The 17,685-nt window shown below is 38.1% G+C and overlaps 2 protein-coding genes across 3 annotated transcripts; one reads left to right on the top strand and one right to left on the bottom strand.

The window, feature by feature from the left end:
- Positions 1-3,909: 3,909 nt before the first annotated feature.
- LOC131028537 (putative UPF0481 protein At3g02645) lies at positions 3,910-5,399 on the top strand. 2 transcript variants are annotated; one of them, XM_057958821.2, is made up of 2 exons: positions 3,910-4,427; positions 4,689-5,399. In XM_057958821.2, exons 1-2 carry the CDS (start codon positions 3,954-3,956, stop codon positions 5,307-5,309), a joined length of 1,095 nt encoding a protein of 364 aa, XP_057814804.2. In that variant the 5' UTR covers positions 3,910-3,953; the 3' UTR covers positions 5,310-5,399. The 2 variants fall into 2 exon arrangements, with proteins under 2 accessions (XP_057814804.2, XP_057814803.2); XM_057958820.2 differs by having other exon boundaries at positions 3,910-4,859; positions 4,944-5,399.
- A 10,240-nt stretch (positions 5,400-15,639) lies between these two features.
- On the bottom strand, positions 15,640-17,085 carry LOC131028529 (UPF0481 protein At3g47200). Its single transcript, XM_057958812.2, has one exon. It carries the CDS (start codon positions 17,083-17,085, stop codon positions 15,640-15,642), a length of 1,446 nt encoding a protein of 481 aa, XP_057814795.2.
- Between the last annotated feature and the right edge of the window lie 600 nt (positions 17,086-17,685).

Below are 17,685 nucleotides of genomic sequence, written 5' to 3'. Positions count from 1 at the left end.
TGCAAAGTATGAAAAAATCATTGTGTAGTGTAATTAAGTTCCTAATGGATGTATATATATCTTAAGTGGATTAATTGACTTTAAGTAAGGATTAGTTTAATTAAGTAATCCACATTGGGAAACCCTTTAGGAGTTTAAGGTTAAGTCTTACACTTGTGCAACTTTGCAATGTTATTTCATATGTTTATGTGTAGGGTATTGTTTAAAGAAAATATTTCACTGTTTTCAAGTGTTTGTAGTTGAATCCTTTAGGGTTTCCTGGCAGGACATTACAAGACCTAATAGGTTTCTAATCCATACATAATGGTCCAAACAAGAGCAAGGAAGAATGGTACCATCCAAGGTGAAGGGGAATATGGTTAGGTCACCTTTGAAAAATAATCTGACTAATTTTCCAGCAATTTTGTTGAAACATAATCTTCTATTGTTCTAGTTGTATGCTCCATTTCCTAACTCAATTTCCATAAGATTATTTTTTGAGATGCAATCACCAATATCCTTTAGTGGTTTTGCTAGTCTAGCAATGCCACCTCTCTTTTCTTGCCTATTAAGAACAACATTGTATTCTCCTTCATTGATGTAGTGAGGGAAGGAATGAAACTCCATAAAACTATCTAGCTCAAACCATAATTCACTTTTATTGAGACAAGAGACTAGACCATAAGAATTAATCAATAAAAATTATAGATTGGTAATCAGACTTGACATGTTACCACCAAACTAATGATTTCCATCCTCTAATTTCTCAAAGCATACTAAAGAGGGAATCCAAAAAACCACTAGCCTTCCAAATACTCCATCTGATTGAACAACCTCCACTTTCCAATTCCTAAATCCTTTTATGAAAGATTCAACGTCTATGGTGGATAATTTGGTTTCTTGTATTAGTATTGCATAAACCTTGCTCAAGCCCACCCTTCACTTGACCAGGCGTCTTCGTTAGGGAAATTTAAGCCCCTAACATTCCACGATAACAACATCATGACTCTTGGGGAAGGGGGTCTACCTTTCTTGATTCAATAAGTGTTGTAATATTAAGTTGACCATCTACTTCCCCATATTTGTTCCATAATTCATGTAGAGATTTCCTCCTTACTTTCTTTCTCAAATTCTTTCCACAATCTAGCTTTGTTTTGTTGGAGAGAATTTGCAAAATACCTAGTTTCTTTCACTCATTCTGTTTTTCTACCCAAGTATCATTTGGTTCTCCTTTTAAAAAAAGGAAATTGTTCTCTCTTACTTCCATTTATCCTTCATCAATTCCTTCAAGAGGGCTTGCTTCTTCTTTTTTTAATTCTTCTGAAATTCCTAGAAACTCACAAATGTTGTCCGAGCCTGAGAAATATTTATCCTTCTCTTCTAACTTGTCCTCCTCCTTATCCTCTTCTAATTCAAGAACTTGATCTCTTTGATGTCCAATTGGCTCCTCTTCCACAATTTATCCTTCCTTGATGCCCTTCTCCATTGATCCCCCTTCCCTTTGAAGAGATAGATATTTTGGAATTCCTTGGCAAAGATTCATTTTTATCATGACATTACCCTCATCCAATATCACAATAAGTTGCATATTGATATCTTTTTTAAGTTTTTCCATTTCTTCCAAGAGATGGATCAATTCCCAAACTTGTCATTCTACACCAACCCTATCTATTTGGGGCTTGTGTGTAGGGAGGCCCTCAGGTAAGTAATGCATAATGGTGAGATTATCAATTTCAACCTCCAATTGTGAATTACTAGGAGACAATTTCCTCTCCTTTGTGCTATCCCCAAAGTCCAACTTTGTCATGACTATCTTGCCTTTAGATTTCCCCTTTGAATCTTTCAATTCAACTTTTGACACAACAAACTAAGACAAGGTTAGGTTTTTTATTATTTTTGAATTTGTGAGGGCTAATGGAATCTTGGGTTGAACCATTTGTTTGAAACCTAGTCCCTAAAATACATCTGCTCGAGAAGGGTTTGTATTGTAGCCATTTTCCTTTCTCTAAGATGATCTCTAAATAATCTAGGGTTTTCAAATTCTTGTCTATACTCACATTAATTTTTGCTTCTAATTCTATTTTGCCAAAGAAGAAATCCTCTTTCATCCCAATAAATGAACCCAATTCCTCTCTGATTTTGCCAAAGGCTTCCATATTCCAATATTCAGAAGGCAAGTTTTTCAATTTAATTTGGTTTCCAGCCGAAATAATAAAGGCAAACCCCCACCCCCCACCACCAAAAAAAAAAAAAAAGGGGGGGGGGGGGGGTTTATGTATATAATCTCTCTTTTGAGAAACTCATTCATGCATTCAATAATGAAAAAGCCTTGAGTCATGGATCTCATGCTTACCCGACCATTGAATGTATCTACCCACCATTCCACAATACGCTCTTTGTTCCACAACACTTTTCAAGTGAGCCCAAGATACATCCGGGATTTTTGATTGCATGAGAAAGGCCTTGCTGCAAATGTTCGATACAAGATAAGATTTTTGTTTGAGATTCCCATTTGTGTTTTCCTTATTGAAGCCATTTTTTTATGTTTGTCATGGTATTCCCCCACTGACTATATCTTTCCATTCATTCTTATTCTGTGATCGAGGTTGCCAGGTGTTCGTTTGAAAAGTATTGCCCTATCTCTGTTCTGAGGTTTCGCCTTGAGGAGTATCTTGTTAGCCTTCATGGAGAAGGTAAGGAGGCTCGAAAATGAACTGTGAATAATTTCGCAAAAAATTCTACCCTTCTGTTTTTTTATGAGTCATAGCAAACTTTGATTTTATGATATTGTAATTAATATTATATTCGATTTATTGAATATATTGTAACATATATTTAAGTTTTTATATAAAAATATGAGAATTTAATTTATTTAATATTTTGTATATTTTTAATAATTTATAAATAATTTGTTCATATGAGTATCAACATGAGACTAATACAAGCTCTTGCAAGCACAACCATGAGACTAATATCAAATCCTTTCGAAATCACATTAGAAATCACCTATGGATGATTAAGAGACACAAATTAGAAATCTCCTTATCTAGAAACCACCTTCACATTAGAAATCAATTATAAGAAACCAAAAGTCACAGATTAGAATTTCATATTATACGTTCCATTTGAATTTGAGCTTAGATTTTCAATATGCATTAATTACTACATTCATTTTATTAATCGATCCCAACAATCTTGTCCATGACAATTTTTTCCACCAAACTTTAAAGATGCTAAAGGGTAATAAAATAAATATTATATGCTTCATTTTCTATTATAGTCCTCCTCTTTTAGGTTTTTGACATTTATTCCTCAAAATTATTTTTTTTTCTTTTTCCACCAAATAAATCAAGCTATCTAGTCCTTTTTTTAAAAGACGCCCCCACCCATGTGAGTCATCGCCCATGATGCATTCCAGCAGAATACTGCATAAACGCCTTTTGATTTTCTTAAAAATTTAGAGTATATATATATATGTATATATATATATATATACAGACACACAATGCAATCAGTGAGCGAGAAGCGTTGGTTGAGGAAAAGATGGATCTTAGAGGAAGAAAGTATCAATTCTTGGTATTGATGTGGCAGAAGATGTAACGATACAAGGATTAGATTCTGAAACGTAATCAAGATAGCTTTACGACTATTCTTTTCTTGTCAGTTGGTCTTGGAATGCCCTCCATTTTTCACACTGAAAACCAAACAAATGAGAAGGAATATTAGAAATGAAAACCCTGTAAACGAGCCTCTCAAATCAAAGATTTCTTTCTTGGGCAAAATCTATTCACATCTCTATCAGAGAAAGGAAATTCTTTCCCAATCGACTTTACTTTCAGAATCTGATAACCCACTGAACTAGAAGAGTGGCATTTCCTTGGGTCACACGAAAAGCACAGACCCTCTTATAACTTGAATAACAACGCCAATCTTATCCAACATCTAGAATTTTGGAATCCTCTTGGCATTTCTCGATGTCGTCACCAAATTTCTCTGACTCTAACGAGAAGAAACCAGGTTCTGAAAGTTGGGTTGTGGAGGTCAAAAATTATCTGAAAGAGGTAGAGGAAACTGCTAGTAGAACGAGCCTGAAAGTGCCCATGGCTCTAATTAAGGCCAAGCCAGAGGCATATGTTCCTCAAATGGTGTCTCTAGGACCGTACCACCACCACTCCCTGCAAGAAGAGCTCATGGGTTCACACCACCAACGTCTTCACCATCTTTCCCAGATGGATTTTTACAAGCTCGAGTCTGCAAGAGATGCAACAAAGGACAAGCCCACTCTCATCGACTATTTCTTCTCTCATGTAACAGAGATGACCCCGGATTTTGAGCAGTTCTACAATTGGAAGATTGAGGACCCAAAAAGATTCGGGATGGTCATGATGATGGATGGCTTCTTTCTCTACCAAGTTCTCAAAAATGGGCTCCATGATCTTGAAGGAGAGGTAAATCTAAGAAACAATGAAATCCCTCAACCCACACTTACAAGTATCAGATGTGATATTATGAAGCTGGAAAATCAGATCCCTCTTTCTCTTCTCTTTGAAATAGACAACAGTCTATACAACAAGACACTTGAGTCTTGTCTCAACTCTCATATTCCTCATCTCTCTTCCTTTCAATTGTCTGATAATTTGAACATTGACTATGAAGATGAACATCATCTATTAGCTTGCGTGCACAAATATGTTTCGTCCTTCTTGCAGACCCATAACCCACAAGAAGGAGATAAGCCCAGAAATCGTTCTTGCTGTGAGCACATCACAACAGCTCTTGATGACATGGTTGCAGCCGTCTTTGGTATCTTCTTTCCTCACCCAGCCAAACAAGGTCGTGGCGATTTCCTGGACAGATATAACGCAAAAGAGCTCGTCAAGGTAGGGATAAAGTTCAAATCTTTCGCTAAGGTGCCTGGTAAAATGAGATTTGAAAAGGATTCTTACACTCTTTTTCTTCCCAAGATTGTAATATCAGACACCTATACTGAAGTGGTGATGAGGAATTTGCTTGCGCTGGAGTTCAACGACGCCACTCGCCCTAAATATGTGACACAGTACGTGGAGTTGATGAACTGCCTCATCGACACACCAGAGGACGTTGCTCTGCTGCGTGAATACAATGTCATTGATCGGCACAGCATGAACTTAACGGATGAGTACGTGGTCAAGATGTGGGAGGGGCTCGCCAAGACTATGTTTTTTTCTGCGTTTGTGGAGAAGCCCCAAGGCATGAAAGCTGCAATCAGAGAAACGTTGATCAAAAATTATTACAAAAGCAAGATCAGAAATTGGTTGAACGGGCTTCCCTGTAGACCGTTCGGATTTTAGATTAGGATTGAAGGACGGGGCAGAATGTAATTGTATCATTATTGTACACTATTGTATATATATTCAAAGGAAGACTGTCATTCTTTCTTCTTTTTTGGGGTAGTGAAGAGTAATTTAACTATTAGATAAAGGAAAAGTACTTGCATTAAAAATTGAACGGGATCACAAATTTAATCTTTAAATATTATTATTTATATTTAGATTTTAACATGGAATGATTATGTTTAAACAAAATAAGTCTCTATATTATTCAGAAATCTTTCCAATTGTTAGTTGATTTCAAACTTCTTTTAAAAAAAGTTCTTTTGAATTTCATTATTATATTGATACTTTTGAATTTAATTATTCTACCCATCAAGTCTCTTTCAGGAAAATCACGGACCTAAGGTTGAAGAGGCTCCTCCTATTTCCTGAGCCAACAGTCATCCTGGCCGTTAAGCTCATTCTTGGCGGTGGGCATATTAGCAGGGAAGAATACCCCTGAGACAACACCAACATCTCATCTCGGTTTGTTGCCTCCCTCATGGACCTAAAGTTTGACAAACAAGCAGTCTGGACCCTCACCTAAAGACTATTTCTTGATGATATCTTGCTCGAATTGAAAGAGGTCCTCAACAAGGCGTGACATGACTCTGGGGCTCCTCGGCCGAGCGAGAGAATTCTTGTCACCGTCCCGAGAGAGCTGATCAAATTCTACCCATTTTTGCTTGACCTAACCGGTAAGGACCTCCAAAAGCACAGAACCTTTGCAAGCATGGGCCTCAGATTCCGAAAATGGTGGTTTCTTGGGGATAATCCGAAAGATTTGGGTAGGGAAGAAGAATTTTTAGACTTTGCCAGACTTAATGGTGTCCTACCTCCTAAAATAGAAGCAGAGGACCCCAAGAGGAGCAGAGTAGGCGAGGTGGTAGCAGAGGTTCTAGTCGTGTTTCTAGCCATGGAAGGGGTTGTCCTCCACGCAGAGGTCTTGGAAGAGGCCAAGCTCCAATACCTCCATCTATGCCTGAAGAGGAGACTTAATCAGATAGGTGTTCAGTTGGTCTTTTCCTTTTTGAGGCCGTCTCAGAGCCCTTAGTTGGTTTCTTTAATTTCTCTGTTAATGTTTTTCATTTTTATAAAAATACTTCTATGCATGCATTTTCCGTAGCTTTAAACTCTAAAAAAAAATTGAATGCTTTATGAGATTGTTTGATAAGGATAAGTGAATGTAATCAAAACTCTATATCCACTCCAAGACCAGAATTTGTTTTAGGGCTTTGGAGTTGGTTTTCTTTTTTGTACATATTCAGGGACATAGTTTCATCTTTTTAGTCTTTAGGCCCACTAAGCTATTTTGGAAATCTGGGTATTCATGTTGTAAATCTCCACTAGAATCAATATATTAATCTGGCTTTGCCTTTTATCGACCAAAAAAAAATAGACTGTCTATTTATTTAATTTGATCATGCTTGTTGTCTTGATAGGCCTCAAATATTGACTTGTTATGCCTATTTTTATGTCACTCAACTTGTTTTATTCATTTATGTGTTTTAATCATAAATGCAACCACTCTATCTAAAATGCTACAATATGTATTAATTAAAAATGAACAATTCTTAGTGGCCAATATTAGTCACTCATGGCTAGTAGTCATAAGACTTTTAGCATTTATTTAAAAAAATAGATTTATCAAAATGAAAACTATGATTGATGCAAATTTTCAAATTACAAATAAAAATAAAAATAAAATAAAATGTAGAGACCCACTTAACTTCATTTGCAATGTCATACCAATAATTAAATTGTAGTGTCAATATTTACAAACATTAAATAAGCTAAAAAATCTACTTAAAAAATGTAAATAAGATAAATAGAAAACAAAGAAATAAAATTAAGTTAATAAAGGTACATGTATCATAAAATCAATAAAGATGCTACAATGACACACAAGTACCACAATAAATGTAGGAGTGTCATGTAGCATGTTGCTTACATCAGAAAAATATAAAACAACTGCAAACATGAACGTTAACCTTTAAAATGAGTTAAAACTTTAAGCACAAAATATAGGAAAAGCAAGCAAGATAAAGTTTGAAAAGCTTGTAGAGATGAACATAAAGTGCATAGACTCTTGGGAAGGTATAAGTTCCATAAGGAATTTCAAGGGTGTCACATAGGATGTTTTCTATACCAAGGGAACTTGAAACATGGAAGTTAGTTCTTGTGGGGTTAGGGGGTTTCTTTAGTCTCTTTTTTTTCAGTCGGGTAGGGGGCTGCAATTTGCGCTGCCTCTCGGTGGTGCTTGTGAGGGGTGGTTTTTTTGTTGACGGGTTTCCTTGCTCGGCCCTTTTGGGGTGGGGATTTTTGAGAGGATCAATGTCAAGTTTTGGTGGAGAGGCTTCGAAGGAACCTCCCGTCATGGATTTTCGACCTGCGGTAGGTTCAAAAACCCCATCCCAAAGTATCAAGACTTTTGATAATAAGCTTTTGCCTTAGAGTTGGGGTCTGGTAGTGTTGGTGGCTCTCGGATTACGAAGATTAATGGCTGTCTGGAGAGATGCAATGAGAGGCCGAGGTTGGTTATTCGTCCGAAGATTATAGCTGAAGATGTTGAATACTTTTCAAAAACACTCTCTATATTGCAAGTTTTTGGGGATGAGGTTTCTTTGCAATTTTTGGAAAACTAGGCATAGAGGACCTAGGCACCGAAAGGGGAAATGGAGATTATGCTACTGGCAAACAACTACTTCATGGTTACTTTCAATTGCATGGACGATCGCAATAGGGTTTTTGAAGGAGGCCCACATTTTTACAACCAGGTAGGGTTGTTTATCAAACCTTGGCATGCGGGGTTTAACCTTCAGAGGAGCTCCCGAATAGGGTCCCAGTGTGAGTTCTCTTACTGCATTTTCCAGTGGAATGCTGCTGGGAGGATGTGTTGTGGATGCTTGCTTCATTGTTGGGGAAGCTAGTAAAGCCTTCAATGCAAACCCTAGGGAGAAAGGTAATGACTTTTGCTCATATCTGTGTCGAAATTGATCTTAGCAAACTTTTGCCAAATGCTATAGATATGTGTGCGGGCTCTTATTCTTGGGTTCAATAGCTGGATTATGAGACTTTACCATTTCGGTATCGTCCTTGTCATGAGTATGGTCATCTACAACACAAGTGTCCAAGGTATAAATCGATGGTGTGCCAACCATAGTAGTCGGTCCATAACCTAGATGGGTCTGATAAAGGAAAGGTTGCTATGTCGGATGAGGTAGTGGGTGTTGATGGTTTTGTCTTAGTTAAGACTAAGAACAGGAATCGAGGAGAAAAGAGGTCCTTGAAGGAGAGACAGGAGGAGGATACCTTTAACAGATTCGAAGCCTTGGATGACCTTAGCCAACAGGAAGTGAATCTGGAGTTAATCCCTTTGGATCAAGGTGCTTCAGGGATGGCTCCAAGAAGCATGATCGGGGACTCTACCTAGGCTCTGCAAGTGGCTAGAATCCAACAAATAGAGATGGATCAACCAGGAGTGATCTAGTTGGGAATCACTTCTGGTGTGGAAATGAATTTGGCTGGGAGGGAGGGTTCTCCGGCAGCTCATAAATTGGAACCGGCTGGGGTTAAAAGTAATAAGACCCCCATACACCTGGGTCATCATCAGAAAGATATTAAGAAAGGTGCTTTAGAGAAGATTTCGAAGGTTGGCAGAAAGAAGGATTTGGATAAGATCAAACTGATGGGAGAAAATTTGGTTGAGTCAGGGTCTATAAAGACTCTGGATTCTCACTTTTCCAATCTTCCAAAATGATTGTGCTATCATGGAATGTAAGGGGCTTGAACAGTGGCCCTAGACAAAAAGTTGTTCGGGAATTGATTAGGAGTCATTCTCCTGATGTCTTGTTCCTGCAGGAAACTCAAATTTCTATGAAAAGTATGATGGGTGTGGTGCCAAAGCTGTGGGGGCGAGGCGAGTGTCAATGTTTTGGGGTAGTTGGATCCTCTGGTGAGGTGGCCTACCTTTGGATCCCCTTGAGGATTCATCCTATTTGGTGGGTTGCTTCCAAATCTTCTTTGTCAGGGGTTGCCTCTAGTCTTGAGACTGGGGAATATATCTTGTTTACTAACATTTATGCCCCCAGTGATCTTCAGGGTAAGCAAAATTTATGGTTTGACATTTCTTTTATGCAAGGGCTATTCCCTTTTCATCCCTGGATTATGGCAGGAGATTTTAATGCCATTTTAGAGTTGTGTGAGAAGAAGGGTGGTGTTATGCATTTGGAACCTTCTTCTTTCCTTCTTTGGGATAGTATATCTTCATTGCATCTTGTTGACATTAAGCCTGGTAATGGTCTGTTCACTTGGAACAACGGGAGGGTAGGGGAGTATTGGATTGCAGAGAGCTTGTACCGCTTTCTGGTTTCTAGTTTTTGGGTTGGTGGGGGGTGCTCCACATGTTCGAAGATTCTTGACTAGAGAGGGTCAGACCACTAACCCATAAAGTGGGTGTCTTCTTCTGCTTAGGTTGGCCGCACTCCTTCATTCAAATTCCATCTTATGTGGCTGCGGGATCCTTCTTTGCAAGATCATGTTATAGGGTGGTGGAGGAAAGGGAGGCCAACCTTTGGCACTGCTATGTACACTTTTGCCAAGAAGCTGCAATTTGTTAAGGTTCAGCTTAAATGGTGGAACTGCTAGTGTTTCGAGAATATTTTTTATGCTAAGAAGGTTTCTCAATTAGTGTTGAATGACATTACCAGGGAAATAAGAGACTATGGTTTGTCCGAAGCCTTTCTTAGGGAGGAAGACAAGGTTGCCAAGGATTTAGAGGAATGGGAGCTTAGGGAGGAAATCTATTGGAAATAAAGAGCTCGTATTGATTGGCTTCAAGTAGGGGACAAGAATACTATGTTCTTCTTTAATTCAGTGAAAGCAAGAAGACATGGCAATTCTATTCCTGTTCTGGTCAATGATAGAGGTGAGTAGTGTTTATCCTTGTAGGAGATCTCTAGGGAGACTTTTCAGTATTTTCGGTCCCTCTTTAGCGAGGATAATCAGGGAGAATCAGAAGAGGAGAATCAGGTTCTTGCTTTTATATCTTCTATAGTTACTAGGGAGATGAACAAGAAACTTATAGGTCCTATTCTATTGGAAGAACTTGAGAGGATTGTTTTTCTCATGAGGAAAGGAAAAGCCTCTAGTCCGAATGGGTTCCCAGTTGAGTTCTTTCAAGATTTCTAGGATATTATCAAATTGGACTTGTTGGAGGTGGTCCAAGAGTCTCAAAGGAACAAGCAGATGCTTTGTGCTTTGAATGCAACTTTTATTGCACTAATCCCCAAGTGTGATGGGGCTGACTAGTTAGGCTAGTTCCATCCTATCTCTCTCTGTAATGTGATCTATAAGATCATTTCTAAGTTAATTGCAGAGAGGTTGAAGAACTAGCTCGGGGATGTCATCTCTAAGGAGCAAAGTGGGTTTGTGGAAGGTCGCCAAATCCTGGACGGGGCGGTCATTTCTACTGAGGCCATCCATTCTATGGTGGCTTCCAAGGAAAAAAGTATGTTTATTATGTTGAATATGGCTAAGGCCTATGATAGAGTCCATTGGTCCTTTCTCCAAAAGATCCTTAGGGCCTTTGGCTTTGCTGATGAATGGATTCAATGGGTAATGAGTTGTGTTACGTCTATGTCTTTCTCTATGCTAATCAATGGAGATCATACAGAGTTCTTTAGTGCTTCTAGGGGTCTTTGCTAGGGGGTCCCCCTCTCCCCATACTTATTCATTCTTCTGGCTGACGGTCTGGGGAGGTTGATTAAGCATAATGTGGGTTTGGGGATTATTCAAGGTTGGAATTGGGGAAATGACCTGCATCCTCCATCTCATTTGCAGTTTGTTGATAACATGGACCTGATGGGACTAGCCCAAATTAGAGAAGCCTCGAATCTGCACAAAGTTTTGGATGTTTATCTTGTAGCTTAGGGTCAATTGATCAATGAGGATAAATCTTCCATTATCTTCTTCAACACACTAGGAAATATTCAGAGGAGGATTGCTCATATCCCGAGATTCCAGGTCGATTCTCTTCCCTTGACTTACTTGGGTATTCCTATCCCTACTAGTAACCCTCCTAGGGATTCATGGCAGGGTATCTTGGACAAATTTTTGCAGGAAGGTTGAAAATTGGACACACAAATGGTTATCCTTTGCTAGGAGGGTTCAACTAATCCAAATGGTGGTTTAAGCTCTTCCGATTTATTGGTGTATGCTCCAAGTGACCCCTAAGTGGTTCCTAAAGGGATTGGATTCTCTGGCAAGGCAATTCTTATGGGCAGGCAGCCTGTCCTCCTACAAATGGTGTCTTGTCAATCAGGACTTGGTGTGTAGCCCGAAGCAGTCGGGTGGGCTTGGTTTAAGGCAGTCTATTTTATTTGGGGAGGCTTTGGCGGCTAAATTGTATTGGAGATGATGTGTTGAACAGGATCGAGGCTAGGCTAGGATCTTGGCCTACAAATACATGCAAAGGATCCCAAAGGAGGAAATCCCAAGGTATCCACTTGAGGGAAAAGGTTCTTCAATTTGGAGTACTCTCAAGAAAGGGGCTTCTCTTATAAAGGCAGGACTTTTTTGGATATTTAAGAGGGGGGAAGAGGTGCTTTTCTAGTTCAACTCTTGGGATGGGTATCCCCCCATTATTGATCAATTTCCCAATCTTGGGAATCTTTGCAAGAGGTTCCTGGAGGTAGGATGGTCTAGGGTGAGAGACTTTAATGTTGTTTATAGGTTTGGGCATTTGGAGTTGGAGTGGTGGAAGACTCCTAATGAATGGTCGATTGCTGGTATGGATGAAGAGTGTGCTGAGTTGTATAGCATTTTGGCAAGTAGACACTGTAGCTCCCTTAAGGGTATGGATAGACTTGCTTGGTCCCCAAATCCTAAGGGCATTTTCACTATTGCTAGTGGTTACTAGAAGCTGGTGTCCCGAAGATTGGAGGGGAGGGAGGCACGTTGGTGGAAACAGGTGTGAAATAATTTTTCTTGGCCAAAGTGTAACTATTTCACTTGGACTTTGGCTTTGAATAAATGTCTTACTTGGGACAACATTCATAAGAGGGGATTCCTTGGGCCTTCCATCTGTGTCTTGTGTGGTAATGGGGAGGAGGATTCCTCACACCTGTTCTTTAGATGTCCTTTCTCACTGCTAAGTTGGCATTACTGTTGGGGGGTGTGGAAGCATGCTTATGTTCATGCCGATTATTTGGTGGAGTTTTGGAGCAGTTTGGGTAGGCCTCTTATCATGTCCTCTTTTCTCTAGACTGTCTAGATTATTGGTCCCATTTTCATTCTTTGGCAGATCTAGCTGGAGAGGAATAGGAGGATCTTTAGGGAGGTCAGATTGTTAGTTCAACAAGTGTGGAGTAGAATCATTGGTATGATTCGAGAGATAGTGGAAGCTAAATGTGCGGTGAATTTTCCGCTGGATAGAGGAGAGACTGATATTGTGAGTAGGTTGGGTCTGCAAAAGATGTCACCTGCCTCGGCATGTATCAAGAGAAGTAGACATTCTATGAAGAAGGTTCAAAGGATGGGAAGGTGGATGCCCCCTCAGGATGATTCCATCAAGATTAACACCGATGGCTCCTCTAAGGGTAATCCGAGCCCTGCTAGGATTGGCGGTGTTAGTAGGGATAGTAGGGGAGAGGTGGTTTTCTTCTTCTCGATGCATAAAGGGCAGCAGTCTAATAAATTTATGGAGGGATTAGCAATTTTCTATTCACTGGAGTAGGCCTTGGAGTTGGGATGGCAGCAGGTTATCTGCAAATCGAATTCACAAATTATTGTTAATTTACTGATTGAGCAGAAGGTGAGTGGGATGCATTGGCAATTGGTAGGGATCGTTCACCAGATTCTTGAAATTAGTTCTATGATGGAGAAGGTGTCTTTCATCCACATTCCTCATGAATGGAATAGAGCAGATGATTGTTTGGCTAAGTAGGCTTCGGAACATGATGATGACTGGAAATTTGAAGGTTGGGAGCAACTCTCTCGGGAATACTGTCAGGACCTGCATAAGATATTTGTTGAGGATATGGATAGCTATGATGTCGACTGATTTTTGGTTGGGCTTGTGGTCCCCCCTGGGGCCTTGAGACTCTGGTTCTCTCTTGGGTTGGGCTTGTGTTCCCCTCATGGGGCTCTGAGACTCTGGTTCTCTATTGTAATTCTTGATTATGTTCTTCAATAAAAATTTTACCCCTTTATTCAATATTAACCTTAAAAATGAATTGAAATTTTGAGCATAAAATATAAGAAAAGAAAGCAAGAAAAAGTTTGAAAAGCTTGTAGATGAACATAAAAGACCTAGACTCCTGGGAAGGTATAGGTGCCATTCGAATTTCAAGGGTGCCACATAGTATGTTTTATATAGCAAGGCAGCTTAGAAACCTTGAAACATGAAAGTTAGTTTTCAAAATCACTTCAAATTCATCAAAATAGATAATAGGAAAAATCTTATGGATGACACATAGTGAAACTAGAGCTAGTGCAAAGCAAAATTAAGCTAAATGATAGTGAAATATCATAAATGAAAATAGAAAAAAAAAAGTACCACACTCCAAGAAAAGGTTAAAAATTTGAAATGAAGATGTTAGGAAAATCCTAAGATCTTGAATAAATTGCAAAGAAAGAATGTTAGGTTTGTGAACTAAAAAAGATTGCACAAAATCATAGGGTAGAGCACAAGTACCATGGGACAAGCATAGATTCCAAAAGGTAATCACAAGTGGTACCAAACATGTATAGACACCACACAACATGTTATCTACATTAAAAGATTGTAATAAGTCTTAGCCATGGATGCTACAATGCATGAAAAAAATTATGGACACCTAGAATGCATCAAAGAATGTCAAAATGTATTAAAAGTTTTGAAAAGATAACTCAAAAAAAAAGATTGATATTGGGAAAAGAGTTCTACTAAGTGTGCCAAAACATGGATATAAAATTTCAACACAATGGAAGAGTCATATGCATAAACAAAAAATAAAATTTGTTCTTTGTGATGTGCTTCAAATGTTGAATGCTTGAAATGTGGGTTCTCCTCACTATAATATTAATAAATTCAACATGTATGCATTACATGGACGTAAATGTCCTTTGGTAAGCCTTATTAAATAGACTTTCAAATTGGACATGGAAGGCTTAGATTGAATGATAAAATCAAGGACTAGGATTGCAATGCATAGATGCGCATCCTATCATATTGACACATGGGAAGAGGAGGTGGATTATACTCTATTAATGAATATGATTTTCTTAGAAAAGCAAGATGGAAGGATATTTGGGCAATTGGGAATGGATGGTGGAGATAAATTGAGAATGGAGATTGAGAGATGAAATAAAGGGTCAAGGTTCTACCATGTTGCATGTTCACACAAGAGTAGGGACACATGATTTGAGGAGATGTGTGAAGATGGAGGGTCTAAATTTTCTCCTTAATTTTGAAATGGAAGGTGATATAAAGAACAAATTTTTTATTTATTTATTTTTTCTTATACTAGACTTTTAAATTAGAGAATTTTTTTATACATTGATTAGTTAACCTAATAAATTAAATTCATGTATTATTTAATTTATTGGTTGTAGGAATTTTGGATTAAGCTTAATTAATTAAATTGGAGCAATGAAAGGGGATTAATTGTGTTCAATTTGTTAGATTAGCTGAATTAATTAATGCGTAAAAAATAATGGTTAATTTGAGGGTAATTTATCATATTAATCAATTAATTTACAAAAAAACTGTATTGAAAATGAAAAGAAATTTGAGATTTCTGCAATTATAATCAGTTTTTTAAATTCTTGATTTGACTACAAAAATTCAAAAAGAATAATTGGAATTTATATTGTAATACCCATAACTTGACATTATTATAAATTATTTATAATTTTTTTAAGAATTCAAAAATTGTAATAAACATAAATTTTTTAACACAAAAATTGATTCCAATCTTTTTTTCTTTCATTTCTTTTTTGATAGAAACAAGCATAATTACATAGATGTTGATAACTTTGTCTTTACATAATGAATTATAACAATTTGAGTTAGCACATATATAAATCAGAAAGTTTCTTTTAGCTAAACAGTCATGTGTAGAGGTATCCATCAATCCATCAAAATCACCTAAATATCGACCTGACCCAAACACATATTCAAAAATTTGAACCTTGATAAACGAAATACAATCTTTCATTATCCACGGTTAAATCAGAAATATATATAGAAGAAAAGCTATACAAACAAAACCAAAAGCTCTGAGAACATACACAAATTAATACTACATATATTTGGAGTCACGTATGACTAGGATTTCTTTTGGCACTCGGCAAAAGAACAGTAGGTTTGTGCTGCAGTGAGCACCACAACAAGAACTGCAGTACACAAAGCCAACATTTTCCATGGTCTTGAAAGATGTTCCCCATGAAACTCCACCCACCAATTTCTTACCTTGCTCTTGTAATATTTCTTGATCAGCGTTTCCCTGATTCCAGATTTTATTTCTTGGGAATGCTCCTCAAACCCTGCAAAAAATAGAGGCTTCCCCATGCCGTCCCACATCTTAGTAATCTGCTCATCCGTTATCATCATGCTTTGCCGGTTAATGACGTGGCATTCTCGCAGCAGGGCAACGTCCTCTGGTGTGTCGATGAGGCAATCCATCAGCTCCACATACTGTGTCACATTCTTAGAGCGAGTGACATCGTTGAGCTCCAGCGCAAGCAAATTCCTCATCAATACTTCTGTGTATGTTTCTGAGATTACAATCTTGGGAAGGAAAAGTGTGTCTGAATGCTTGTCAAATCTGATTTTATCCGAACCAGATTTGAATAGAATTCCACCCTTGACGAGCTCTTTGGCATTGTACCTGCTAAGGAAATCGTTACGGCCTCTGGCTGGGTGAGGAAAGAAGAGAGCTAAAAGGGCCGCAACAATGTCGTCTTTAACTGTCATCAATTGCTCATAGTAGGTGGAATTCCTGGGCTTATCTTCATTTGTGTTATCAATCTTCAACAAGGAGGAAACATATTTGTGCATGCAACCTAGTAGATGATTTTCTCCTTTGTAGTCAATATCCTTCACATCATGAGATACTTCAAAGCAAGAGAGACCAGATATTTGAGTATTGAGAAAAGTTTGAACTGTATTGGAGTTCAGATCACTGTCTATTTGTTTGACAAGCGAAAAAGGGATCTGATTTTCCAGCTTCACAATATCACATTTGATACTTGTGAGTGTAGGTTTAAGAATTTCACTACACCCTATGTGTCTTTCAGTTGCATCGTGTTGAAAAACATGGAACACATTTTTGAGAAACTGGTAGAGGAAGAAGGCATCCAACATCATCATCTGCCCAAACTTCTTTCTGTCTTTGATCTTCCAGTCGTAGAACTCTTCAAATTCTTGCACCATCTCTGAGACTCTTGTGAAGAAGTTGGAGATGAGGTCTGGCTTGACTTTTGAGGCATCTCTTGCAGATTTGAGCTTGTAAAAATCCATCTGGGAAAGATGGCTGAGGCGTTGGTGGTAGGGCGCCACAGCTTGGTCTTGCAGGGAGCGATAGTGGTAGGGCCCCAGTGACAGCATTTGAGGAATGTATGCTTCTTGCTTGGCATTAATAAAAGCCTTGGGCACCCGCATGCTTGCTTTACGAATTAGAAGAGGTTTCTCGCTCTCTGTCAGAAAACTTTCAATCTCCACAGTCCATTCTTCGGAAATAAGCTGTTGCTCTTCACTTGCAAGTGCTGCCATCAAGAACGAGCAAATTGAAAAAATGCAAGAGATTAGTAAAACACTTCAAGAATTTCACTCGAGTTAGAGTACAATTGGTATAGAGGTTCTATAATAACAGGACGTATGCTTTTCGTGTGACTCAAGAAAGTGCCACTCTGGTAATTTAATTTCACATCATTGCAAGCTGGGCTTACTTGCTGTCTCCACCAAATTAAGCACAAGAGAACAAAGGTGAGTAAAACGAAATTCTCACCTTTGATCGTAGTAGTTTCGTAAAATGAAAAGAAAAACTTGATTTGAGAGGATTGATTGAAGTGTCTTAAATTTCATTATTCATTGTTTAAGATTTAATTTTAGAATAAGTTGTTCTTGAAAATCTTGCTTTTAAGTTTGAATGTAAATTCTTTTGTTTAATCCCAAGAGAATTGTTCCTTTAACAACATTATGCATGTATGACTCATGATGTATAATTGGGTTTGCTTAAAACTGTACATATATTGTAATATCGAGTGGCATTTTTACAGCCAAGACAACCTGCTAACATGTTTAGTATGTTACAGCTAAAGAAAGTTAATTATTTGGCGTCTCGGCCAAATAATGGATCTCATAAGTATGAAA

Source organism: Cryptomeria japonica, chromosome 4 (genome assembly GCF_030272615.1).
Source record: "Cryptomeria japonica chromosome 4, Sugi_1.0, whole genome shotgun sequence".
NCBI lineage: Eukaryota > Viridiplantae > Streptophyta > Pinopsida > Cupressales > Cupressaceae > Cryptomeria > Cryptomeria japonica.
This window is presented reverse-complemented; position numbering and strand designations above follow the sequence as displayed.

Coding starts and splice junctions, on each gene's coding strand:
- LOC131028537 (XM_057958820.2), top strand. CDS start 3,954: ATGTCGTCACCAAATTTCTCTGACTCTAACGAGAAGAAACCAGGTTCT. Junction 4,860..4,943: donor ACGCAAAAGAGCTCGTCAAG/GTAGGGATAAAG, acceptor TTTCTTCCCAAG/ATTGTAATATCAGACACCTA.
- LOC131028529 (XM_057958812.2), bottom strand. CDS start 17,085: ATGGCAGCACTTGCAAGTGAAGAGCAACAGCTTATTTCCGAAGAATGG.